The sequence below is a fragment of the Pelophylax lessonae genome (genome assembly GCF_965119305.1).
Source record: "Pelophylax lessonae genome assembly, chromosome: 2".
Classification (NCBI taxonomy): domain Eukaryota; kingdom Metazoa; phylum Chordata; class Amphibia; order Anura; family Ranidae; genus Pelophylax; species Pelophylax lessonae.
The window spans coordinates 121,659,590-121,686,979 of NC_138769.1; the positions used below are offsets into that span (position 1 = coordinate 121,659,590).

Here is a 27,390-nt window from a genome sequence, read left to right on the forward strand (position 1 = left end):
TGAATGCCAACATGTACTTTGACATACTGCCCCAAAGCACCCCTCCAAGACGACCACTGCTTTGCTAAAGAAGCTGAGGGTAAAGGTAATGGACTGGCCAAGCATGTCTCCAGACTGAAACCCTAATGAGCATCTGTGGGGCATCCTCAAATGGAGGGTGGAGGAGCACAAGGTCTCTAAAATCCACCAGCTCTGTGATGTCATCATGGAGGAGTGGAAGAGGACCCCAGGGCAACCTGTGAAGCTCTGGTGAACTTCATGCCCAAGAGGGTTAAGGCAGTGCTGGAAAATAGTGGCCATACAAAACAATGACACTTTGGGCCCAATTTGGACATTTTCACTTGGGGTGTACTCACTTTTGTTGTCAGCGGTTTAGACATTAATGGCTGTATGTTGAATTATTTTGAGGGGTCAGCAATCTTACAGTGTTATTTAAGCTGTACACTCACTACTTTACATTGTATCAAAGTGTACTCACTTTTGTGAGATACTGTGTAACCCCTATCGAGATATTGAGAGTTTTGCATGTGCATATAGCAGTTCAATGTTTTGTAAACCCTCAGGGAAAAAAAAAAAAATATAGAAACACTAGATCAGGGGTCTCCAAACTATGGCCCTCCAGTTGTTCAGGAACTACAATTCCCATCATGTCTAGTCATATCAGTGAATGTAATTTACAGTCATGTCTGTCAATGTAAATTACACGTTCCCACGTCCATGAGGCATTTTACAATGCCTCATGGACATGAGAGTGGGTAGTTCTGCAACAGCTGGAGGGCCTTAGTTTAGGGATCCCTGCACTAGATGCTGTGTTTTACTTGGCTTAGCATACATATGTTTATCATACAGGCACACAAAGTCCTTATGGTCCTAGGAAATACAAAACTAGCCAAAAATAACCCATGCAAACAGTTACCTCTTCAATCATAGTATCCAAAGCTGCAGAGATCTCTTCCTTTGTAGAGCTGCTGGAGACCATGTTCCTCAGTCGTAGGCAATATTCCCTCATCTGCAAATATACACAAGTTATTTTGTCAGTTATTTTCTGTATACTGTTAAAGTGGAACTAAATAAAAAAAAAATTTTTCTTTTTTTTTTTTTTTTGTATAGAGTAAGGGAGTCAGTTTTTTCGCCACCTGTGTCCCATTGGGGAGATTTCCCTTCACTTCCTGTCCCATAGACAAAACAGGAACTGAGAAGAAATCCCTCCAAAGTGAGGGAATCCCATGGTGTCACCAAAACTAGTATCCCCACTGGAAGATTTCCCCTCTATTCCTGTTCTGGTACTGCACCATATTTGGGATTTTCATTCACTTTTAATGGTAACAGTAAACAGGACAAATAGAGAGGGTGAATCTTCTGAACGGGGACAGAGATCTTAACAAAAAAAAAAAAAAAAAAAAAGGTGTTCTAATCCCTCTCCACTCTATCCAAAACAAAAAACATGGCTGTAACTGTGAAGTCAAATGCATTCTGTATATTTTTATGATCTTTTAATGTGTGTATCAAAGTATTGTACCTTGTATGACTGATATGAAGTCATCCCCAGGCAAATGAGATTGTGTAATCAAAACACATCAAAGAAACAGAGCAAAGATTGTTATTTTTATTTCTACTAATTTTAATGCTAGGCCCCTCCTGGATTGCTCTGCAGATCAGAGTCAAGATGGAAATCATATTAGAGAGAGGCTGTAGAGAGCTGCAACTGCTCTGCTTGAGCTTCCATACTGACCGAAGTGCTGCAACGTCAGCGGTACAATACAAATAGCGACAATCTGTGTGTGGTTTTAAATTGGCACCTAGGACTTGAGTTCTCATAAAAGGGGTTTTTTTCCTTTTTGGAAAAATATGGTCACAGCACAGCTTTTAGTGTACACCACAGATTTTGGTTTACATTTTTAAAGAAACCTCACAGAGAATTTTTATAGGGTGGGTCTGTTTTGACAGTGAAACAGAGTGCGTGTTTGGGTCTGTCTGTTCTACATAGAAAATTACCCCAAACAGCTGTTGTCTGAAATTTATCAAAATGGGACAATGTCTAAAAAGTGAGAGTCTTTGCTGGAAAGCTGGGGAAAAAAAAAAAAACAAACCCTAGAGCTGAACATAACACCCAATGTGGTCAAATAGCCAAGAAGCTAATCTTGCATGGTGCCATATCGACCTGCATTACCCGAGAGGGTAGACTTACGTTTGGCTTTTCTAAAACTGGCAAAAAACAAAAAAACTGGTCATAAAAGCTAGGCCCCAATCAGAAGGGAAAATATGCACATTGTAAAATGACACTCCTACAATCCAACACTTCTTAGCATATATATGACAGCTAAATCACCTGTATGTTGACTGAATCAGAAATACATGTACACATGTGCATAGACACTCATACATATACTTATGCATGTGAAAGTAGCAGGAAATCAGCAGTATAAAGAATTTAATTTGCTGAACCGCCTACCATGCAGGAGTTCTATACTTTGGTGCGCAGTGATGTTCCGCTTTATAAGCTAATTTATAAGAGTAGAGGGTGTCCTAAAAAGTTCACTAATGTCTGGCAGCCCTGGCTTGATGTGGAAGACTCGTATTGGGCAGATGCCCCTCTGCCCTCCAGCTTATCTCTCGACTGAGTCTGAGTAGCCCCGGATGTTATGCGATTTATATTTGTTTTATTACATGAGTTGTTTGTTCTATACCCCCCCCCCTTATCTTGGGGGGTGGGTACCTGGAGGTAGGGGATGGTGTGTGAATGTGGATGTGTGGGTGTGTATGGTATGGTTAGTCTTGTTGGTGTGTTCCTTCTCCTCCCCCCCCCCCCCCATCTCTGTGACAACCGGTTGGGAGTGTAGCCTCGCAGTTGCTTGGCCCTCCTGGCTCTTTGTGGTATGCATCACGTTTTTTCCCCTTCCCCCCCTTGTTTTGGGCCTTCAGGCCCCTCTCTGTTCCCCCCCCCCCTCCCCCCCCCCCTTCTGGGGTGTTAGGTTAGAATGTTTTCTGATACCCTTGTGTAATTTACATGCTTGCCTTACACTTGTTTTATGGGCAATGTTGCCCTTGTGTTTTCTTTTTGTTACTGTTATGCAAAAATTTAAATAAACACCTTTCAAAAAAAGAATTTAATTTTTGCTTTACCGTATATCTATTTCTCTGATGTTCATTGACGGACACAGCTCCTGATCGTCTTAACCATTGGGTTATTCTGCCCTCTACAGGAGTAGGACAAAAAGTCTGGCTACGCCTATGGGAAGTCCCAGGGGGTATACTCCCTCTCCCTGCTATAGGTACTCCATTTTGTTACAAGCACTGTCAGAAGAATTACAACTCCATAGAGGGGCGGGTGCTGTGTCCATCAAAGAACATAAGAGAAATGGATTTTACAGTAAGTCAAAAATCCCATTTTCTCTTTCGTTCATTGACGGACACAGTTCCTGATCTTCTTAACCATTGGGACGTCCTAAAGCAGTGTTAAACATGAGGGGTGGGATCAGTGAAAAAGAAATTCCAAAGGCTAACTATAGCCAACCAGGTAAACAGGAGCTCAACCAAAACAACTGGAGTCTACCTGAAAAGAACAATACACCCCCAAAAAGGACCAGGTCCTCTAAACAGCAGCCTGCAAAACTTTGCGGCCAAAGGAAGCATCCGCAGATGCCAACGCATCTACTTTATAGAACTTTGTGAAAATGTGCACCAACAATCAGGTGGCCGCCTTGCAAACCTGCATCACTGACACCTGATGACGGAAGGCCCAGGAGGCACTGGGCGCCCGAGTAGAATGTGCCTTGACAGGAAAAAGAGGAATCTGACCCTTGACAGTTTTCCACCCTGGAAATATGTACGGCGGAGAGGGCTGGAATGAACCCTTCTGCCCACCTTAGAATGCCGGCTACCTCCAGAGCCACCAGGACGCTTCTTGTGCCCCCTGGTGACTGACCTAAGCCATGGCTTTGGCATTGTCCGATCGAATATGCACTGGACATCTCTGAAGACAATCCATCCAATGTTCCAGGCACAGTCTGATCCCTCAGAGTTCCAAGACATTGATCGGTAGTCTGGACTCTTCCAGTGTCCAGATCCCCTGAGCAGAATTTTTGCCGAGGACGCCTCCCAAGCTGGACAGGCTGGTATCCGTGGTGACCACTGTCCAATACAAGAGGAGGAAGGATTTGCCCAGCCGAAGCGCCAGAGAACGAAGCCACCATATCAGGGACTCTTTTCTTTCCCGGCTCATCCGGATCAGACTGTCCAGAGACTGCGGAGTCTTGTCCCATTTAACCAGAATCTCCCTTTGCAGGGACCTCGTATGGAACTGTGCAAACGGAACCGCTTAAAAAGGTAGGTACAATAAGGCTTAGCACCCGCATGCAAGTCCAGAGGGATGACCATCTGCTGGACAGCAGGAGACAAATCGCCTGCAGTTTCTGGAGTTTGTCAAGAGGAAGGAGCAGTCTGGCTAAGGTCGAGTCCAGCATCAGATCCAGATAGTCCAGCTTTGTGTATGGAACCAGAGCAGACTTCAGAAACTTCAGAATCCAGCCGAACTTCCTGTTATATTCTCCGTGTTGTGAGAGACACAGGACTCTGGTCTGGAACAACGGTTGTTTATTCAGGACTCACTGTACAGCATTACAGGACAGCTCTGCATATCAATACATCTCTACATGTGTCTAAAGATGGCCACTCTGCCCCTTGACCCTTGTCATCACTCCTGGGTGGAGCCAGCCTTAAAGTGACAGTACATGTGAAACCCTTCAGGTATAACACCTTCCATCCATACCTAAAAAAAAAACAAAAAACAAAAAAAAAAAAACAACAAAACGAGAACAGGCATAAAACAGTAACTCATAATTGTCCAATACAGTCCTCCAACTCAGGAGATTTACATGGTTTCTTCCACGTCCGGATGTGAGAACAACTTCCAGGGAAGCTCCGGGGGGAAAATGGCAGCGGATCACTTTCGGCGGGCCCGTCGAAAGTCTCGTAACCGGTCTTGCATTTGAAACCGGTCAGGAGGGCGACAGTGTCGTTGAGGACGGGCACCCAGCGACTCGGGGCTGGAGGAAGCAGGGCTGGCCGGAATGGACACCGGCGGGGCCAAGAGGGGATTCCCTAGCTCAGAGGGTGAGCAGACCTCTGGACCAGGGCTGGAGGGCTCTGTTGGAGCTGAGTTCAAAAGTTCAGAGTCTCCCCAAGCATCAGTCTCAATGCCTCCTGATCCGGTAGGAGCAGATCCTTGAGACACTGGAGGTGCAGCCGATGTCAGGGATTCGGGCAGCTGAGAACGAGAACGCAATTGGTCCACATGCCTTCTGCAAATGGAACCATCTTCCAGGCAGACCCGATACATTTTGGGTCCCAAAGTCTCTGCGACGATAGCAGGAAGCCAACGAGTGTTGGAAGCGCCATAAGATCGGGCCCATACCTTTTGCTGGGCTGTAAACCGGGGAATCTCGTCGTGTTCGACCCTCTTGTCTTGGGACTGCCGTACATGTTCCTGGACCGTTTGAGGGCGGAGCATATCCAAAACAGTCCATGGCTGCCGACCCAAAAGAAGTTCAGCTGGAGTTTTCCCAGTGGTTGCATGTGGTGTGGTTCTGTAAGCAGAAAGGAAGGAGTCCAGCTGCTGGGGTGACAGGGACTGTTGTTTACTTGTAGCCACAGTAGCTTTGAAATAGCGTTTGAAGGTCTGTACAAACCTTTCTGCTTGACCATTTGTAGCCGGGTGGTAAGGTGCGGTCAACTTGTGTTTGATGTTGTGGGCAGTCAGGAAACCCTGAAACTCCTGGCTTGTGAATTGTGCACCGTTGTCTGTGACAATTTCTCTGGGGTATCCAAACGTAGCAGCGAGATGTAACAGTATGGAAATCGTCGCCTTAGTCGTTGGCTGAGTAACAGGAACGACCTCAGGCCACTTTGAATGGGCATCAATAATGATCAAAAAGGTGTGTCCTCTGATCGGGCCTGCAAAGTCCAAGTGTAGGCGAAACCAGGGAACCGTGGGCCAAGTCCAGGGCTGGACGCACCCTCGAGGAGGGTCTCTCGCAGTTTGTGCACATCCAGCACACGCATTCACATATGTCGTGATATCGGAGTCGAGGTTTGGCCACCACACATAGCCTCGGGCCTTTTGTTTCATACGTGTGCCCCCGGGATGACCAGTATGTAGCAATTCCAGAATGTGTCTCCGGAGGGTCTGTGGAACGATCACTCGGTCTCCCCATAAAACACAGTTGCCAGACACAGTTAATTCCAGACGCCTACGGAAGTAAGGCTCATAATCCTGTGTGACAGTTGCAGGCCAACCGTACCGTACCCAGGAGAGTATTGTCTTAAGGAAGGTATCTTTGGCTGTATGGGCTGCTACTTCCCCGGAAGACAGAAAGGACAGGCTAGTGTAACGACAACTCTTGACAGGTGGAGAAGAGTCTGTTAATGTCCTTGTCAGACGGGACATGGCGTCTGCATTAGCGTTGGCATCATGGCTGCGATACTGGATTTTGTAGCTATATGCTCCCAAGAATAGGGCATAGCGTTGAAGACGGGCTGCAGTCGTCTGGGAGATGCCTTTGTCAGGGCTAAAGATCTGAAGGAGTGGTTTATGATCAGTCAGTATGGTGAATTCCCTACCATACAGGTAAAGATGAAACTTCTTAATTGCCCATATGAGCGCCAGAGCCTCTTTGTCAATGTGAGAGTAATTGCTTTCTGCTTTTGTCAAGGACCTGGAGGCGAATGCCACAGGTTTCTCTGACCCATCTGGTAAAACGTGAGATAGTACAGCCCCTAGACCATAGGGTGAGGCATCACAAGCCAAGGTGAGAGGCCTTTGGAGGTCATAGTGCACGAGCATGCGTGACGCCAACAGCTTTCGCTTAGAAACTTCAAAAGCACGTTGGCATGCAGCCGACCAGTTCCATCTGGAGTGTTTCTCCAAAAGCTTGTTTAATGGAAACAAAGTGTGTGCTAGATCCGGCAGGAATTTGTGGTAATAGTTCAGCAAGCCCAGGTATGATCGCAGCTGCTGGACGTTGGTCGGGGCTGGAGCTTTTACTAAAGCATCAACTTTGGCTTCCGTGGTGTGTATACCCTCTGCATCCACAAGGTGGCCACAAAACTCCAATTTAGGTACCATGAATTGGCATTTCGCTAAGTTCACTTTTAGACCCTGCTCTTGGAGTCTGGCCAACACAAGCTCCACGTTACGCTTGTGTTCCTGGTCCGTCAGGCCCGTGATGAGCATGTCATCTAACAGGCACTGTGTGAAAGGAATGTCCGCCAAAATCTCATCCATTTTGCGTTGCCAAATGGCTGGGGCGGAGGCTACCCCAAACACCATCCGATTGTATTCATACAGTCCCTTGTGAGTGTTGATTGTTAGAAACTTGCGGGACGAAGGGTGGACCTCAAACTGTAAATAAGCTTGCCTGAGATCAAGCTTGGTGAACTTTTGACCTCCTGCAAGAGAGGCAAAAATGTCATCTACTCTGGGTAGGGGATACTGGTCTATCTCCAGTTGAGAATTTAGTGCCATGCGGAAATCGCCACAAATGCGTAAGTCCCCATTCGCTTTCTTTACTGGTACAACTGGTGATGCCCACTCGCTGTGCTCTACCTTTGAGATGACACCTTGTTCCTCCAGCCGGCTTAGTTCAGCTTCCACACCTGCTCGGAGTGCGAAAGGTACCGTCCGAGCTTTGAAGAACCTAGGCTGGGCATTGGGTTTCAGCCTGAGTCTCACACAGTCATGCTTTATTTTTCCCAAATGGTTATCAAAGACTTGCGGGAATCGCTGTTTCAGGGACTTCACCCATCCCTCTTCATCCCCTGATGGGATGGTCACGGTGTTGCAGGGGTTAATGGCGATGTCTGGCATGCCAAAGTGAGCAATCCAGTCTCTCCCAAAAAGAGGGGGTCCCCCATGTTCTAGGATATATAATGGCATTCTCTTTGTCTGACCCTTGTAGGATACCTGTACTTTCACGTACCCCAGTGGGTGGAGTATCTGCTTTGAATATGTCTGCAGTTTGATTGGTGTTGGACGGACAGTTGTTCGGATCAGAAGTTTTCTCCATTGTTTCTGGGTGATAACTGAAACTGCTGCTCCTGTGTCTACATCCATCTTGAGTTTCTTTCCTTCCACGGTTACCTCTACAGTCATTGCTGAGGGTGCTGAATGCATATGATGTATGTCCAATCTGTGGAGCACTTCCTCATCCTCTGATTCAGATGACGATGTATATCTTCCCACCATATATGCCTTTGTCCTGGGGTTCAGAGGTTGTTTATTTCGCACCTTCTTACTACGGCAGACTCGTTTCAGATGGCCTGCCTTACCACAATTATGACAGAGCTGATCCTTAAACCGGCAGACTTTGTGATCATGGTCTGTATTCCCACAACGGTAGCAAGCTGACGTCCTGGTTGGTGAGGGTCTATATTTACAGTTAGCTGCAGTTTGCTTGACTGCTGTTCTGAAAACTTCCTCTTTAACCTCTCCCCTTCTGCTCTGGGGGTTCAAAGCTTCTGTATCTTTCACAGCCATTTCCATCACTGAAGCTATCTCAATTGCCTTTGTAAGGGTAAGGTCTTTCTCTGTTAACAGTCTCTTTTGGCTAGACTCACTATTCAGTCCCATGACAAACTTATCCCTCAGTGCAGTTGGTAAATACTCCCCAAAAGAACAGGTTGAGGCTAGTCTGCGAAGGGCGAGCACATAAGCCTTAATATCTTCACCTGGCTGCTGCTGCCGCTGATAGAACCTGAATCTTTCTGCAATCTCTAGTGGTTTAGGCTGGAAGTGATTCCCTAACAGTGTCAGGAGCTCTGCCAAAGTCTTAGTTGCTGGTTTTTCAGGGAAAAGGAGATCCCTAAGAGTGTCATATGTCCTAGCACCAACCACTGTCAGAAACACTGCTACTTGCCTGTCGCCTGGGATGGCATTTGCACAGAAATATTGTTCTAATCTTTCAATCCAAGAAATCCACGTTGTCTGTTCGCCATCAAATTCACTTAATGTCCCGATCAATGACATTTTCCTGCTGGGCTCTGTGGGTGTTTGTATTCCTGACAATCCAGAGTTTTTTTTTCTTCCTTTCCTTTCTCACACGGATAGTAACCTTGTAAATCCCATCCTCGTCGCCACTGTTATATTCTCCGTGTTGTGAGAGACACAGGACTCTGGTCTGGAACAACGGTTGTTTATTCAGGACTCACTGTACAGCATTACAGGACAGCTCTGCATATCAATACATCTCTACATGTGTCTAAAGATGGCCACTCTGCCCCTTGACCCTTGTCATCACTCCTGGGTGGAGCCAGCCTTAAAGTGACAGTACATGTGAAACCCTTCAGGTATAACACTTCCTCAGTCATTTCCAGGTTTTCCACCAGAGCAGAAGGAGACTCCACTCGCAGAAGGAAGTCGTCCAAGTAGCCCAGTACCGTGATCCACCGTTGGTGTGACAATGCTAGCACCAGGGTTAAAACATTTGTTAAGACCCGAGGAGCAGAGGTGAAACAGACAGAACCTCCTCTCCATCAAAATAGGGGGGCTGCCAGCCAGGAGGATTGCTGCGACTCGGGCTGAGACTCAGTCGTATGCGACCTCATGAGGCGTTTTACTTACAGGCCAGCTCCCGTCTGGTGGGGCTATGTCGCGGCCGACCTAGTGCAGAGCTGAAGGTCTGCGCACCCTCGCTGGCCAGACAGGGGTGACCACTGGATCTAGATTATCCAGCCCATTGCCCAGTAGTTGATTGCAGATCTCACAGTAAAAAAAAAAAAAAAAAAAAAAAAAACAACAGGAGAAAAAATTCTATCCAAAAAGAAAAAATTGCCAGGACCAGAAATCCCAACAAGGAACTAGGTCCTTACTCCTGACTAGGCAGAAAAAAAGTACCTATAGTAGAGAGAGGGAGTATACCCCCTGGGACTGCCCATAGGCATAGTCAGACTTTTTTCTGCCTAGTGTTCTACTCCTGTAGAGGGCAGTATAACCCAAGAAGATGAAGAAGATCAGAAGCGGTGTCCATCAATGAACGAAAGATAAATGAAGATGCTTTCACTTTAACCAACCTACTAGATTCCAGGTGTCATTTTGCTGCTGTGAGTTACAAAATGGAACAAAAGGGACCTTTTCAGTAACACAACACAAAGGACAATTGGATATGGCAAAGTGCAGCAATTGATAACAGCAAGATCAGATTTCAGCTTACTGAAGTCGGATCACTGAAAAATTATTTTTTGTTATGAATTACTACACTTTGTACATAGTGCTTTGGCTTACTGGACAGACATATATGCATTTCATTGATAGTTGTTAAAAGCTCGCTCTTTCATACTCTATAGCACCCTCACCTTGTGGTTAAGAATATCATTCATCCTTCGTGTGGCCTCTGAGGTGTGAGATTCAGGGAAACATTTCTTTGGGATGACACCATATTTTTCTAAAGGAAAGCAGGATGTAAAATGCATCATTTGTTAAAGACTTAGTAATAAACAGAAAAAAAAAACTAAACTGACTGCATTTAAAATGTACATATAGATTGGGGAGGGGTTAGAGCAGGGGTAGGTAACTCTAAAGTGTAAGTCCAGGCAAAAGCTAACTCTAAACCTGCTCTCTGCCACATTCTAAACCTAGTCTATCTAACCCGGAAAAGCAAAAATCACTGTACTTACCTATTCTGCAGTTGATCCAGCCCGGTCTCCAGCAGTGGACGCTCTGTGCAGGAGAGGACCGACAATGGTTGTGAAATTAATGTGAAGTGACGTCACCCATAGAATTACTACTAAGCTTCCATTGTCGACTGCCTCTCTTGCACCCACCTCAAAACTGAACCTGCCGCTGACAGCTGATGCTGGGACGGACTGGCTGCAAAATAGGCAACTATAGCGATTTTTGCTTCGCAGGGTTAGATAGATTAGGTTTAGAATGTAGCAGAGGGCAGGTTTAGCATTAGTTAGGGTTTGCCTGAGCTTCTACTTTAAAGCGGATGAGATGTACCTGAACAACAGGGGAGAAGTCAAAGATTACCAGGCACAGTGTCGCCTCTTCACACCCGATTTGAACTGCTAATTGCCATACTACCGTATCACAATAACCTGCATTGCACAGCAATCAGGCATTTAAATCAGGTGGTGAGGAGGCAACATATTTGCCTCCTCATCACCTGTCAAACACACTTGGATCACTTTTCAGGAACAGCAGTGCCTGCTGCACTTGTGAATGAGCCCTTAATTGCATTCGGCAGCAGCACCCTTAGAGCTCATTCACACAAAGTTGGGAGTTGGTAAAACTCTGCAGTTGGTTTCCGGATTTACCGCCTCCAATCCCTACCCCCTTTAGCTGCTGAGGCAGAAACCCCCCCTGTTGCTTTTGGTGGGTGCCACTGCCTGCCAAACGTGACCCATTCAAGTAAATGGGGCCACTCTGCAAGCGCTGCGCAACTGCATGCTTCTGCATAGTATAAAGCAGATGGTGAGAAAGCAACACAACGCTGCCTACTTTAACCCCTTGTTTGCTGTACTGCACAAGGTTGCAGGGCATTTGCAGAGCAGCCTCATTCACATGAATGGGTAATGCTTGGCAGGTGCTACACCCAATAACCATAACAGGGCGTATATAACTCCTGCTGCAGCTGCGACATATGTACACCCCTGGTCACTGCAGCTAAAGGGGGTGCGGTTAAGGCAAGGGCGATAAAAACATGTCTTAACTATGGGGTTTTACCAACCCCCAAACTACTAATGTAAATGAACCCTTAGTGTGCTGAGCCCCCTATAAGGCTTTCACACTGATGTGCTGTGGTATACCTCCACCACAGTACATCTGCAACCTTCCTGGGTTAGCTGTGTTTTTCCATAGACTTCAATTATATCCTGTAGGTACACCAAAACTCCTGCATTCAGAAAGTGCACCAAACGGCAGGATATAATTGAAGTCTATGACTAAGTGCTGCAAATCCATAGGAAAGCTGCAGGTACACTGCACCCGATGTACGTAAACCCCAGTACATCAGTGTGAAAGCAGCCCTATACTATTATGCCCAGTGTATTGCTTAACACTGACCTAAAGATCTCTTCTTTCCTGCTGATGGCCCCACTCTGCAGACTGCTAGCCAGGATTAGAGATGGAGTGCATTTGGTATTACTAAGCATTTGACAGGAGCCAGCAGTACAGAGGAGGTATTGCTTATGTGGCTCCAACTTTACAAGTAGTTCCTTTTTATTGTACTCTGATGCTCTGGTATGTTGGGTCAGCAAGCCCAGACTGCGATCTACCAGTCTCCTGGCCATGATCTACTGGTTTCTGGATGAAACATTGTTTGATAGAAATGAAAATTATCACCCTACAGAGGGCTGAATTCAAAGACACCCCAAAAATCAAAGTTAAAAAATAATACAGCAGATTAGTCCATTTTGCTGAAATTTTATTGCAGCAACTCAAAATGATACTCAGTATTTTCTATGGCTCCCACGTGCTTGTATGCATGTTTGACAACGTTGGAACATGCCCCTAATGAGACGACAGATGGTGTCCTGGGGTATTTCCTCCCAGGATCTGGACCAGGGCATCACTGAGCGCCTGACTGAGGGGCAACCTAGTGGTGTCGGATGGACAGAAACATAATGTCCCAAAGGTGTTCTGATGGATTTAGGTCAGGCGAGCATGGGAGCCATTCAATTGGGGGCCATGGTATCAATTCCTTCATCCTCCAGGAACTGACTGTATACTTTTTGCCACATGAGGCCAGGCATCGTCATGCACCAGGGGGAACCCAGGACCCACTGCACCAGTGTAGGGGTCTGACAATGGGTCCAAAGATTTCATCCTGATACCTAATGGCAGTCAGGGTGCCATTGTCTAGCCTGTAGAATTTTGTGCATCCCTCCATGGATATGCCTCCCCTGACCATCACTAACCCACCACCAAACCAGTCTTGCTGAACGATGTTACAGGTAGCATAACATTCCACATGGCTTAATGGGACCCTTTCACATCTGTCACATGTGCCCAGGGTGAACCTGCCCTCAACTGTGAAAAGCACAGGGCGCCAGTGGAGGACCTGCCAATTCTGGTGTTCAATGGCAAATGCCAATCAAGCTCCACGGTGCTGGGCAATGAGCACAGGGCCTACTAGAGGACATCGGGCCCTCAGGCCACCCTCATAAAGTCTGTTTCTGATTGTTTGGTGAGACATTAACACCAGTGGCCTGCTGGAAGGTAATTTTGTAGGGCTCTGGCAGTGTGCATCCTGTTCCTCCTTGCACAAAGGAGCAGATACCGGTCCTGCTGATGGGATAGGACCTTCTATGGCCATGTCCAGCTCTCATAGAGTAATTGCCTGTCTCCTGGGTCTCCTCCATGCTTTTCAGAGTGCTGGGAGATACAGCAAACCTGGCAATGGTACATATTGATGTGCCATCCTGGAGGAGTTGTACAACCTCTACAGTGTCCAGGTATCGTCCCATGCTACCAGTAGTGACACTGACCCTAGCCAAATGCAAAACAAGTGAAAAACAGTCAGAAAAGAGGAGAAGAGAAAAAAATGTCAGTGGCCTCCACCTGTAACACCATTCCTGTTTTGGAGGTTCTTTCATTGTTGCTCATCTAGTGCACATGTTAATTTCACTACCACCAAAGCAGCTGAAACTGATTAACAACCCCCTCTTCTACTTAACTGACCAGATCAATATCCCAGGAGTTTAATTGACTTGATGTTATACACGAGTTAAAAAATGTTTCTTCAATTTTTGAGCAGTGTATTTCTGGTTAAAAATAATTTTAATTTCCACAAACGATGTGGCATCCTTTCGTTCCTAACACATTACCCACTCCATATCAGTATATATAACCAGCATATTTTCCCCATTGAAATCTGATGTGTTTTCAAGGTGTCCCTTGGATTTTTTTGAGCAGTATGTATATATACACACACACACACACACATATAAACATACATACACACATACAGTGCCTTGCGAAAGTAGTCGGCGCCCTTGAACTTTGCGACCTTTTGCCACATTTCAGGCTTCAAACATAAAGATATAAAACTGAATTTTTTTGTAAAGAATCTACAACAAGTGGGACACAATCATGAAGTGGAACGAATATTTATTGGATATTTCAAACTTTGTTAACAAATAAAAAACTGAAAAATTGGGCGTGCAAAATTATTCAGCCCCTTTACTTTCAGTGCAGCAAACTCTTTCCAGAAGTTCAGTGAGGATCTCTGAATGATCCAATGTTGACCTAAAGGACTAAGGATGATAAATAGAATCCACCTGTGTGTAATCAAGTCTCCGTATAAATGCACCTGCACTGTGATAGTCTCAGAGGTCCGTTTAAAGCGCATAGAGCATCATGAAGAACAAGGAAATCACCAGGCAGGTCCGAGATACTGTTGTGGAGAAATTTAAAGCCGGATTTGGATACAAAAAGATTTCCCAAAATTAAAAAATCCCAAGGAGCACTGTGCAAGCGATAATATTGAAATGGAAAGAGTATCAAACCACTGCAAATCTACGAAGACCTGGCGGTCCCTCTAAACTTTCAGCTCATACAAGGAGAAGACTGATCAGAGATGCAGCCAAGAGGCCCATGATCACTCTGTATGAACTGCAGAGATCTACAGCTGAGGTGGGAGACTCTGTCCATAGGACAACAATCAGTCATACAGTGGGTACGGAAAGTATTCAGACCCCCTTAAATTTTTCACTCTTTGTTATATTGCAGCCATTTGCTAAAATCATTTAGGTTCATTCTTCTTCCTCATGAATGTACACATAGCACCCCATACTGACAGAAAAACACAGAATTGTTGACATTGTTGCAGATTTATTAAAAAAGAAAAACTGAAATATCACATGGTCCTAAGTATTCAGACCCTTTGCTCAGTATTTAGTAGAAGCCCCCTTTTGATCTAATACAGCCAGGAGTCTTTTTGGGAAAGATGCAACAAGTCTTTCACACCTGGATTTGGGGATCCTCTGCCATTCCTCCTTGCAGATCCTCTCCAGTTCTGTCAGGTTGGATGGTAAACGTTGGTGGACAGCCATTTTTAGGTCTCTCCAGAGATGCTCAATTGGGTTTAAGTCAGGGCTCTGGCTGGGCCATTCAAGAACAGTCACGGAGTTGTTGTGAAGCCACTCCTTCGTTATTTTAGCTGTGTGCTTAGGGTCATTGTCTTGTTGGAAGGTAAACCTTCGGCCCAGTCTGAGGTCCAGAGCACTCTGGAGAAGGTTTTTGTCCAGGATATCCCTGTACTTGGCCGCATTCATCTTTCCCTCGATTGCAACCAGTCGTCCTGTCCCTGCAGCTGAAAAACACCCCCACAGCATGATGCTGCCACCACCATGCTTCACTGTTGGGACTGTATTGGACAGGTGATGAGCAGTGCCTGGTTTTCTCCACACATACCGCTTAGAATTAAGGTCAAAAAGTTCTATTTTGGTCTCATCAGACCAGAGAATCTTATTCCTCACCATCTTGGAGTCCTTCAGGTGTTTTTTAGCAAACTCCATGCGGGCTTTCATGTGTTTTACACTGAGGAGAGGCATCCGTTGGGCCACCCTGCCATAAAGCCTCGACTGGTGGAGGGCTGCAGTGATGGTTGACTTTCTACAACTTTCTCCCATCTCCTGACTGCATCTCTGGAGCTCAGCCACAGTGATCTTTGGGTTCTTCTTTACCTCTCTCACCAAGGCTCTTCTCCCCCGATAGCTCAGTTTGGCCGGACGGCCAGCTCTAGGAAGGGTTCTGGTCGTCCCAAACGTCTTCCATTTGAGGATTATGGAGGCCACTGTGCTCTTAGGAACCTTAAGTGCAGCAGAAATCTTTTTGTAACCTTGGCCAGATCTGTGCCTTGCCACTGTCTCTGAGCTCTTCAGGCAGTTCCTTTGACCTCATGATTCTCATTTGCTCTGACATGCATTGTGATCTGGAAGGTCTTATATAGACAGGTGTGTGGCTTTCCTAATCAAGTCCGATCAGTATAATCAAACACAGCTGGACTCAAATGAAGGTGTAGAACCATCTCAAGGATGATCAGAAGAAATGGAAAGCACCCGAGTTAAATATATGAGTGTCACAGCAAAGGGTCTGAATACTTAGGACCATGTGATATTTCAGTTTTTCTTTTTTAATAAATCTGCAACAATGTCAACAATTCTGTGTTTTTCTGTCAGTATGGGGTGCTATGTGTACATTCATGAGGAAGAAGAATGAACTTAAAATGATTTTAGCAAATGGCTGCAATATAACAAAGAGTGAAAAATTTAAGGGGGTCTGAATACTTTCCGTACCAACTGTATACTGCACAAATCTGGCCTTTATGGAAGAGTGGCAAGAAGAAAGCCATTTCTTAAAGATATCCATAAAAAGTGTCGTTTAAAGTTTGCCACAAGCCGCCTGGGAGACACACCAAACATGTGGAAGAAGGTGCTCTGGTCAGATGAAACCAAAATCAAACTTTTTGGCAACAATGCAAAACGTTATGTTTGGCGTAAAAGCAACACAGCTCATCACCCTGAACAAACCATCCCCACTGTCAAACATGTTGGTGGCAGCATCATGGTTTGGGTCTGCTTTTCTTCAGCAGGGACAGGGAAGAAGGTTAAAATTAATGGGAAGATGGATGGAGCCAAATACAGGACCATTCTGGAAGAAAACCTGATGGAGTCTGCAAAATTTGTCTTCCAACAAGATAATGATCCAAAACAAAGCAAAATCTACAATGGAATGGTTCACAAATAAACATATCCAGGTGTTAGAATGGCCAAGTCAAGGTCCAGACCTGAATCCAATCGAGAATCTGTGGAAAGAACTGAAAACTGCTGTTCACAAACGCTCTCCATCCAACCTCACTGAGCTCGAGCTGTTTTGCAAGGAGGAATGGGCAAAAATTTCAGTCTCTCGATGTGCAAAACTGATAGAGACATACCCCAAGCGACTTACAGCTGTAATCGCAGCAAAAGGTGGCGCTACAAAGTATTAACTTAAGGGGGCTGAATAATTTTGCACGCCCAAATTTTTCAATATTTTTGTTTGTTAAAAAAGTTTGAAATATCCAATAAATTTCATTCCACTTCATGATTGTGTCCCACTTGTTGATTCTTCACAAAAAATTACAGTTTTATATCTTTATGTTTGAAGCCTGAAATGTGGCAAAAGGTCGCAAAGTTCAAGGGGGCCGAATACTTTCGCAAGGCACTGTATATACACACACACGTTTACATACATACACTATATTGTCAAAAGTATTGGAACGCACGTGAACTTTGATGGCATCCCAGTCTTAGTCCATAGGGTTCACCAGTGAGTTGGCCCACCCTTTGCAGCCATAACAGCTTCAATTTTTCTGGGAAGGCTGTCCACAAGGTTTAGGAGTGTGAAGGTTTGACCATTCTTCCAGAAGCACATTTGTGAGGTCAGGCACTGATGTTGGATGAGAAGGCCTGGCTCACAGTCTCCTCTCTAATTCATCCCAAATGTGTTCTATCGGGTTGCAGTCAGGTCAGTCCAGTCAAGTTCCTCCACCCCAAACTCACTCATCCATGTCTTTATGGACCTTGCTTTGTGCACTGGTCCAAATAATTTGGTGGAGGGGGATTATGGCATAGGGTTTGTTTTTCAGGGGTTGGGCTTGGCCCCTTAGTTCCAGTGAAGGGAACTCCAAAGGCATCGGCATACAAAGACATTTTGGAAAATGCCATGTTCCCAACTGTGTGGTAACAGTTTGTTCCAACACGACTGTACAGCACCAGTGCACAAAGTATATTTTAAATGGATTTTTAATAAATGCTTTGGGAAAATGCACTAGGCTAGTGCGCCCTCCCACGCCCCTTTTTTTGCATTTATAAAGTTATGACTGATTGGTGTACTCCTCAATGACTGCAAAGAACATAATCTACTTTGTATGCACCAAATACTTTATAGGTTACATCACTTGGTAGCACAAACTATACAGACAGCAGAGCTGTCAGTCACAGCAGGTCTTCTCACTACAGACTGCCCTGAAAACTACAGAAGAGGCAGGTACAAGACCGGTCATCCCACCCAAGAAGAGAGAGCAGCAGTGACTGGTCTTTGACTCTTGCACAGAGTCAAAGTGCAGAAGTTGTTTCATGCGGAACTACTGGATGGATTTGGAATAAATAAAAACAAAAATGCAAAAATACACATACTTCTATTAAGTTTTTTGTTCAGTCAGCTTTTAAGCGTTATTGCAGCTTGATGCATCAGGCAAATATAAATATTGGTGATAAATTCTGACAATTGCTAGCCGACATCAGGCTGAGAATTGTACAGTGTTATATCATGAAAACAGAGCTCAGTTACTGTATTGAAAGCCCTTACCTATGAGATTAACCAGCATATCCCACTGTCCTCCATCATTGGTGGGGTTTGAAAGCAGAAACTGCATAAGCCTTCCATCAACTGGCTCATTCAGATGTGCTGTTTCAACATAGGCATTTAGGAAATAATTGCAGCGTTCTACCTGTTGGGATACCAAATTGATAATCATTTTTAATGACGTCTGCAAGGGGGGGCCAGCATACCTAAAGGTATTTCTATATAACATAGTTAGCAATAGGTAGTAAGGTATAATCACACGTATTGTCTTATTTAATAAAAGATGATCAATAAGGAATAACATTGTGTAGATTGAGCAAATTTAATGGGAAATGGCAGATGAAAAATCCATTCTGCTAAATGTCATCTCACAATGGCTACTCACCTTGTCCCAGAAAAACAGATAGGACTGACTAAACTCGAACTCCTCAATGTTAAACTTCTTCATGAAAGGCAATCTCATCACATTCAGGCAGGAAAAGATCCAACACCGTCCTAAAAGATGAATGACATTCTTTTATGTAGCAAACTACTCAATCAGTGCCTAATGTACTGGGAGAGGGGAAAAAAATTCAGAGAGCTTAAAAGCAGCATTAAACCCAAAAGCATACATGAATGCAGCCATCACATCTAAGGATTGGTAAGCTGCAATATAATAAAAAGTATTTTTTAGGCTTTCTTCTATTATCATCTGGTTATCCAACCGGCAAGTCTGGTGTTTTCCAAAAGCTCAAGCTCTCCAGCAGAACCACTTAACACTGACATGGGAGAATAAAAATAGTTTGGTTTCAATTAGTGTATTTAAATCTGCTAATGTTTAAAGCGTAACTCCACTTTTGTTGAGAAAAAAAACATTTTGTCATTGTGTGGTGGTTTATATATATATATTTATTTATTATCATCTGTAGAAAAACCATTTTGATATACATGCGTGTTTGCAAGCCTGTTGGGCTTTCTAAAAAAGACAAGCCTAGAACTAACTTTATACTTTCTGACAGAAAGGGAGAGTGGGACCCCCTGATAACAGCCAGATCAGGGGTGTAAACTCAGGAACTAAAGCAAAGAGACCTCACCTATAGAGTCAACCCTTAAGGCTCGGTTCACACTGCTACAACATGGGATCAAACTTGTGAGACCCCAAGTGGCACGACAAGTCAAATTCAATGTTTCCCTATGAGAGCAGTCTTAACTGATGCTACGCAAATGCCTCAGACTTGATCCTAGGTACACATCCATGCGACTGCGGTTGATGCGTTTTGCAGGTGTGTTTTAAACTCATGTTTTTGCATGCAGTTTTCATGTGTATTGTGTTTTTTTTATTAATTTTTTTCTCTTTAACAAACTGAATAGCTGGTTGTTAAGGAGCAGGCTGGAAAGCCGGCCACTGCGTCCTTAAAAAAAAATAAATGGAAAAAAAGAAAAAAAAAAGGCGTGCCCCCCTCAAAATCCATACAAAACCCTTATCCAAGCATGCAGCCTGACAGGTCAGGAAAGGGAGGGGATGAGCGAGTGCACCCCCCCTCCTGAACCATACCAGGCCACATGCCCTCAACATGGGTGGGGGACCCTTGAGGCCATGTGGCCTGGTATGTTTCAGGAGGGAGGCCCTCCTGCGTCCTCTACTTTTCTTGACCCGCTAGGCTGCATGCTCGGATAAAGGTCTGATATGCATTTGGGGGGGGGACCCATGCGTTTTTACTTTATTTTTTTGCGTGTTTCCCCTCAAAATCCATACCAGACCTGAAAGTAATGTTTTTTCTCCAATTTTCTTTTTTACATTTAGCTGTCAGTAGAGAATCTCGCTGACAGTTGATGACTCCTCGTGCCTCAGTGGCTTACCAGTCCACTCCTTAACCAGCTATTCACAGTTTGTTATAGATAAAAATAAAAAAACACAATGCACCACATCTCAAACGCATGAAAAACAGAATACTTGTTTTTTTGGCACTGGTCCGTGGAACTTTATTACATGCAAAATGTAATCTGCTGCGAGAAAAGTCCCTGACCCTTTCCAAAAAAACGCACCGGCTGAAAAACGCATATATGTGAATGTGTACCATAGGAAACCATGTTAAACTGACTGTAGTGGGTTTCTGAAGACTGTAAAATGCACTAAAAAACACATAGGTGTGAACCTAGGGTTAGAAAAGATTCCTGCACTACTTGGTCTGACTTGGGTGCGATTTCAGCCTTTGTACAGGCTCCTAAAAATGAATCAAAGTCAGAAGGAAGTAGCAGGGCAAAGTTGCATGACTGCCTTCGCAGCAGTGTGAAGCCTTAAACAAAAGAAGGTAGTTTGGATACAAAACTACTACTTCGGTTACAGAAACATTCAGCTCATAAGGTATAAGGCTGTCACATAAGCATGTAAATCATGGTTTGGGAAAAGTAGTCATTTACCAAGACAGCAAATAAATGCCTGAGATATATCAATGAAACGTCTTAAAGTGGTATTAAACCTCAAAACAAAAATTCATATTCATGTTGCATTTTATTAATTCTTAGATGTGGTGGCTGCATTGATTTTCTTTTAGGCTTTTTTTCCCCACCAGGTGATCTCAGCCAGTAAGCACTTTCTTTTTCAATTTCCTTTAATAGACCAAGCTGTCCAGAAAAAGTGGCAGTTAGAGGGTTGAGACAACCTATTTTCTACTGCTACTGACGGGTGCTTACAATGGTTGACTTTAAATTTGTGCAAAACCATTATCCCAAAATCAAAAAAAAAAAAGTTCCTTTAATTGGTTTAAAAAGTGTTAGCTGAAGACAGAATTGAATTTGTTAGTCAAGTCCATCTAAATCTGCAAGTGCATTCAACACTACCCTCTTCGCGCATTGACACTGCTTCTGTCCAAAGGCGTCTCTTTTGCTCCTCCACCCAGAGTGCCAACAGCATATGACAGGAATGTGTGTTACTGGCCAGTCACCAGGTAAAAATAAAGGAAACAAACCAAGAAAAAGAAAAACTAACTAAGCCACCACATCTAAGTATTGCAACATTAATTTTTTTTTTTTTTACTGCTTTAAACACAGATTACATGTGACAATCCAGTGGCAGTTCCTGGCGATCAGCTGCAGGAGGCAGCCCTATTGAAAGCAATGTAGGGCAGCCGGCTACCGCAGCTAATCATAGCCACTGGCATGTAATCACTCATGCAGCGATCATCTGTGAGAGATTCTCCCTGGATGCTGGGGTTCTAACATATAAATCTGTGTCAGGCTCATTCGCAGGTGTGTGAATATTGCCTTACCCCAAACCTCATCCATTTTTTACCCACTAAGGAGATATTAATCTCACTTACTTTGTCATTGACACCTCGTGGGGGTGACAATATCAATGACAAAGAAAATCTGAGTTAGAATTACCGGTAACTCCATTTCTGAAAGTCTTCCAGGACAGCCCATAAGGCCTAGGGTTCCTCCTAGCAGGACAGGAAACACTTTAACCCCAACAAATAAAAGGCGATTCTCTAGTCCTCCCCCTTTAGTATTTCTCGAGAACCGTAGGACATCCCTGCAAAACATATGCATAATACATAATACAAGACATAACCGGTTGGGAATCCGGCTGTCCTGAAAGACTCGCAGAAAAGGAGTTACTTGTAAGTCTAACTCAGCTTTTCTCAAGTCGTCTTCCAGGACAGCCCATGAGATGATGAGCCAAAACTTACCAGTCTAGGGAGGAACCACTGTCTGGAGAACCTTTTGACCAAACGCCTGCTCCTGGGAAGAGAGGAGGTCCAGGCGATAATGTTTAACAAAGGTAAAAAAATTAGACCAGGTGGTCGCCTTACATATTTATTCCGGTGAGGCTCCAGCCCTTTCAGCCCAGGGCGCGGACAAGGCTCTTGTTGAATGCACATTGAAAAATGGCAGAGAAACATTAATAACTCTATAGGCTTCGGCAATTGTCTGCTTTATCCACCTGGCTATGGTGGCCTTAGAGGCTCCATTACCCTTGTGTGTCCCAGAAAAAAAAGAACAAATAAGGCCTCAGATTTCCTAAAAGTTTTGCTAACCTCTAGGTATGCGAGAAGAACCCTTCTGACATACAAAAAATTAAAATTCTTCCCTTTCTCTTTTTTAGGAAAATTACAAAAGGTTGGTAGCACAATATCCTGTGATCTATGAAAGGAAGTGGCTACCTTTGGCAAAAACCCTGGGTCAGTTTTTAACACCACTCTATTGTCCAAAATTGTGAGGAAAGGCTCCCTAATTGAGAGAGCCTGCAATTTGCTGACCACTGCGAGCTGAGGTTAATTGCAACCAGGAATGTAGTTTTTAGTGTGACAAATCCCTCAGGGGCTCAAAGAGAACAGTCACTAAAGCTTGAAGGACTAGAGACAGGTCCCAAGAAGGACATGATCTGACAACCATTGGTTTTGACCTGGCCATTGCCTTGAAAAACCTTGCTATGACAGTCTTTTCCAAAAGGGAGTACTGGAGGAAAACACTAATGGCTGCAGCCTGAACCGTAAAGTACTTAGGGATAGACCCTTGTTGGCACACTCTTGAAAAAAATTCCAGAATAGATGGAACATTGAGAGAAAATATTTTTTATCACAAAGATATGGGAGTAAAAACCCCTGCCCTGCTCTGGTGACAAACAATCTCTGGCGGCTGGGAATCGAATTTCAGTCTGTGCCCCCTGGTCACCAGATCCATAATTAAAGGGCTTGAAGTGATCCCCGTCCACTGTGGGTGGAAGGCCCTTAATCTTCCTTCCACTCTTGGGCAGGAGTCGTAGTTTGGCGGGCTGCTGAGGAGGGTTGAACCAGACCCTCCCCCAACTCTGCTTTTGTGGTCTGTCCAATGCTTTTTGGTTTGGCCTCCTTCTCGTGGACCTTGCTGTCTGCCCCCCACCCTCAAAAAAAAAAAAACTTTCGGGAAGACGGGTTATTTTTATTTTCTGGGAATGACTTCTCTCTGTCAGCCGTACAATCCAGGGCTTCTTGTAACCCGGGGCCAAAGAGATGGTTGCCTGTTAGGGAAAGACCACACATTCGCAACTTAAAGGAAGAGTCTCCAGACCATGTCTTAAGCCAGAGACTTTTTCTGGCCGAATTGATCAAAGCCGAGGTCCTAGCTGCCATCCCAACCTACTCAATGGAGGAATCAGCCAGAAAACCTACCACCTGGAAAAGAAGTGCAAAAGATTTAATGATCTGATCCCTTGGTGTCCCAGCACACAGGTGAGTCTGTATCTGTGAAAGCCATAACTCAAGGTTTCTGGCTACAAAAGTAAACGCTAAGGCTGGTTTAAGGCCAATAATGAATGCATCCCAGGCCCTGCGCAAAAGCAATAATTGAACCTTCTCCTCTTCAATTTCAAGAGTGACAGACAGCTTTTACTGACAATTTGTACCTAAAGCTCCTGACGGAATCCCTATCCTTAGGCTCTTCCCCGATCCTGATTGCTTATGTGAGGAATGGGGAGACCTAGTCTCTGGATCCTCACTTTCTGCACCCTGCGGCGGAGCTTAAGCAACGGTCCTATCTGAGGCCTGATTCTGAGTGGGAGTCTGCATCTTGTCAGTCAGGGTCTTGAAGGAACTAAAGGTAGAGGAAAGCTCATCTCTAACTGAAGTGAGCATCTTTTGAGAGAATATAGTTGGGTTATCCTTCACTAAACTGTCTATGCACGTGCGGCAGACCACTTTACTCCACGAAGAGCTTAGCTTTTCCCCGCAAACTGCACATTTCCTCTTGTGTGGTTGTGCCTGGACCTTGTCCAGGAGCCTTGGACTGCAAACAAAATATAAAAGAAAGCCTAGTTTGAGAATCAGACCACCCAGTTCTCCAAAACACACCCCAATGCAGGAGAGAGTAAAGGTGCTCTTTCACCAAGCCCCACAAGGCTTATGATGGAGGAGGAAAAGACCTACAGGATATGCAAGAGGGAAGAGTCCCCCAGGCATACCCGAGAGGTGCTGATGCCAGAGCCTGCGTCCGCTGCCTGAGCAGTAGCTGCAGAGGAGTCCATCCTGCTCTTCTTTGTGTTCCATAGCCTCTGCTAAGTGTAACAAACGACACCAGCCGCCCAGCAGTCCCCTGTTCACGCCTTTAAGGAGACTGGAACCAGCGTCTCCAGCGCCCACTGATGACGTCATTGCAACCAGAAATGACACTACGCCACTTCCTCTGGCCCATCGTGGAACGCGGGAGCTCCGCCCCTTCCACCCTACACGCCGTTGGATCGACAAATGCACTTTCCTTCCCCCCTGATCGCCCAGCCATGCTGCCGGCAAGGATACCATCATTCCAACATGCATCATGTAAGGTAGAAAGAGACCATCCCTCCTGCTCCCCGGACATCACCAGCGGTCTAAGTCCTCCCCAGGCACTGAGGACAGGATATATGCAGCCACCACCAACCTGCAGGTATGAGGTATTGCACTGGGCAGGAGAAGGCTGTATAGGATTCTCTACCAAGTCTCTGTAGGACAGACCATGAGACCCAAAGAACCAGGTTCCAGGAAAATGTTACCCCCGGAGGAAACAATAATACTAAAAGGGGGGGGGGTGCCCCAGCAAAGCCAGTGAGATCTGGAAGTTAGGGGAGAGAAGAGCTGCAGACGTGCACAGTGCTGGATTGAATGAGGGCTCATTTTATTTCTCCAACATGCTTGGCTGTGTTAAGGAGTACAGAAAGGAATACAAACTTGGTGTGAATGAGACCAAAAAAAAAAAATGGGCCCCTCTCACGACAGTGTTTTTTCAAAGAGGTCTCAAAAAACTCAATGACAGACTTTTCATGGTCATTTAAAACAAGCTGGGGGGGCCTACCTGAGTTCTTCTGGTTGGTGACGGGCTTGCCCTCAGCAGGGATGGTGTGTTGGAAGACATGTGCACTGTCCTGAACGGTCTGTCTCTGTAGACATACTTCAAGTGGATCACTGCTTGTGGCAACATTCTGAGCCAAGAGGAATTGGGGCGCAGACTTTAGCTTCTTCCTGAAGGAAGCGGTCTTCTCCAAACTCAAACCTGGGAGACAAGTGTAGAAAATCACTGGGTAATCATTTTAACTTTTAATATTCAATTAAAGAAGCACTAAAAATCAAACTGAAGCCCTCTAGGGGACATGGATATATTTCAGAAAAGAACTGCACACATAGCTATTGTAAGTCATGCCACATTTTCCTCTCTACATCATAGCTGGTGAGGAAACTGTACTGCCACTACATATAAATATGTAACCTCTTGGAGTCTGATTCATTCTATACACGTCCACAGTCCTGCCCACATTGACGCCCATTCAGACTCGAAATCCCACAGCATGATGGGATTTGTAGTCTTAGTATATGGTGACAGGAATGAACAGGATGCAATGTTGCCACTTCAGAAATCCCTCCTCCTAAAGCCCAGGGATAGAGAAAATTCTGTCTAAAGAGATGACATCACTGAGTTTTGTACACAGCAGGTGATTCTATTCTAAATCATATCAGCACTTGCTTAAAGCGGAACTATACCCTACTTTTGTTTGCAGTCACAGAAACTGCCATCTTAGCCTGTGATTAGTTATGACACCAGCCATTAGGTGGTTAACCACTTAAGCCCCGGAGGATTTGGCTGCTAAACGACCAGAGGGTATTTTGCGATTCGGCACTGCGTGACTTTAACGGACAATTGCGCGGTCGTGCGACGCTGTACCTAAACGAATTTGGCGTCCTTTTTTTCCCACAAACAGAGCTTTCTTTTGGCGGTATTTGATCACCTGTGCGATTTTTTGATCACGCGCTATAAACAAAAAAAGAGCGTAAATTTTGCAAAAATAGCAATATTTTTCCCTTTTTTTTATATGAAATTCCCCCAAAAAAAAATGTAAAAATCAAAATTTTTTAATATTTTCGGCCAATTTGTTTTATGCTACCTATGTTTGGTAAAAAAAAAATCGCAAAAAGCGTATTTTGATTGGTTTGCGCAAAAGTTATTGCGTTTACTAACAAAGGGAAAGATTTTTGTCATTTTTGTTGTTTTTTTTTTAACGCGTAATGGCGGCGATCTGCGATTTTTTTTGCGGTACTGCGACATTGCGGCGGACAGATCGGACCCTTGACTGACATTTTTGACACTTTTGGGGTTACCAGTGACATTTCTACAGTAATCAGTGCTATATATATGCACTGTTACTGTAAAAATACACTGGTAGTGAAGGGGTTAACTTTATTTGAGAGGGAGGGGCTGTGTGTGTCCCTAGGGGCGTGATTCTAACTGTGATTGGCTGTGGCTTCAACTGTATGCAGAGTGATCAATGGATCTACATAGTAGATCCATGTGATCATCTCTCATACAGAGAGGAGAATGACAGGCAGCTTGTTTACACAAGCTGCCTGACTTTCTCCCTCTCCCCCGCCGATCGCAGAGTGGCCGGCGGCGATCGGGTCCGCCGGTCACACGCGCGGGGGGGGTCCGTGACCACGCGGGAGCGGGAGCGCGCCTCCGGCGGCGCGCGCTCGCTCCCTAAACCCTCACAGGCGAGCGACGTAGACCTACGTCACTTTGCCTGTGAGGGGCTGACCGCCGCCGTAGATAGTCGTGCGGCGGTCGGCAAGTGGTTAAACAGTTTGGTTGACACAACCAATGAGAGCCAGTTACATTCCCAGTTTGTGTCCGATTGTAACTGTTTTTTTAAACTGTTTCGTTCCACTTTAAATACACAAGGCTAATGTACACATTTTATCACTGTCCCGGAATTTTTCTTTAAATAAAATCCCTTCTGACATGTACAATATCTCACAAAAGTGAGTACACCCCTCACATTTTTGTAAATATTTTATTATATCTTTTCATGTGACAACACTGAAGAAATGACACTTTGCTACAATGTAAAGTAGTGAGTATAAAGCTTGTATAACAGTGTAAATTTGCTGTCCCCTCAAAATAACCCATGCAGCCATTAATGCCTAAACCACTGGCAACAAAAGTGAGTACACCCCTAAGTGAAAATGTCCAAATTGGGCCCGATTAGCCATTTTCCCTCCCCGGTGTCAAGGTCTCAGGTGTGAATGGGGAGCAGGCGTGTTAAATTTGGTTTTATCGCTCTCATTCTC

The 27,390-nt window shown here is 44.8% G+C and overlaps 1 protein-coding gene across 1 annotated transcript in view; it reads right to left on the reverse strand.

Moving 5' to 3' along the window:
• BLMH (bleomycin hydrolase) overlaps positions 1-27,390 on the reverse strand; it is a 95,841-nt gene that overhangs the window by 62,852 nt on the left and 5,599 nt on the right. The window contains exons 2-6 of the mRNA XM_082245101.1: positions 25,127-25,324; positions 18,729-18,838; positions 18,347-18,488; positions 10,348-10,436; positions 917-1,009 (exon numbers count right to left, since the gene is read on the reverse strand). Coding sequence (XP_082101227.1) covers positions 917-1,009; positions 10,348-10,436; positions 18,347-18,488; positions 18,729-18,838; positions 25,127-25,324 — 632 coding nt within the window. The remainder of the gene's footprint in view (positions 1-916; positions 1,010-10,347; positions 10,437-18,346; positions 18,489-18,728; positions 18,839-25,126; positions 25,325-27,390) is intronic.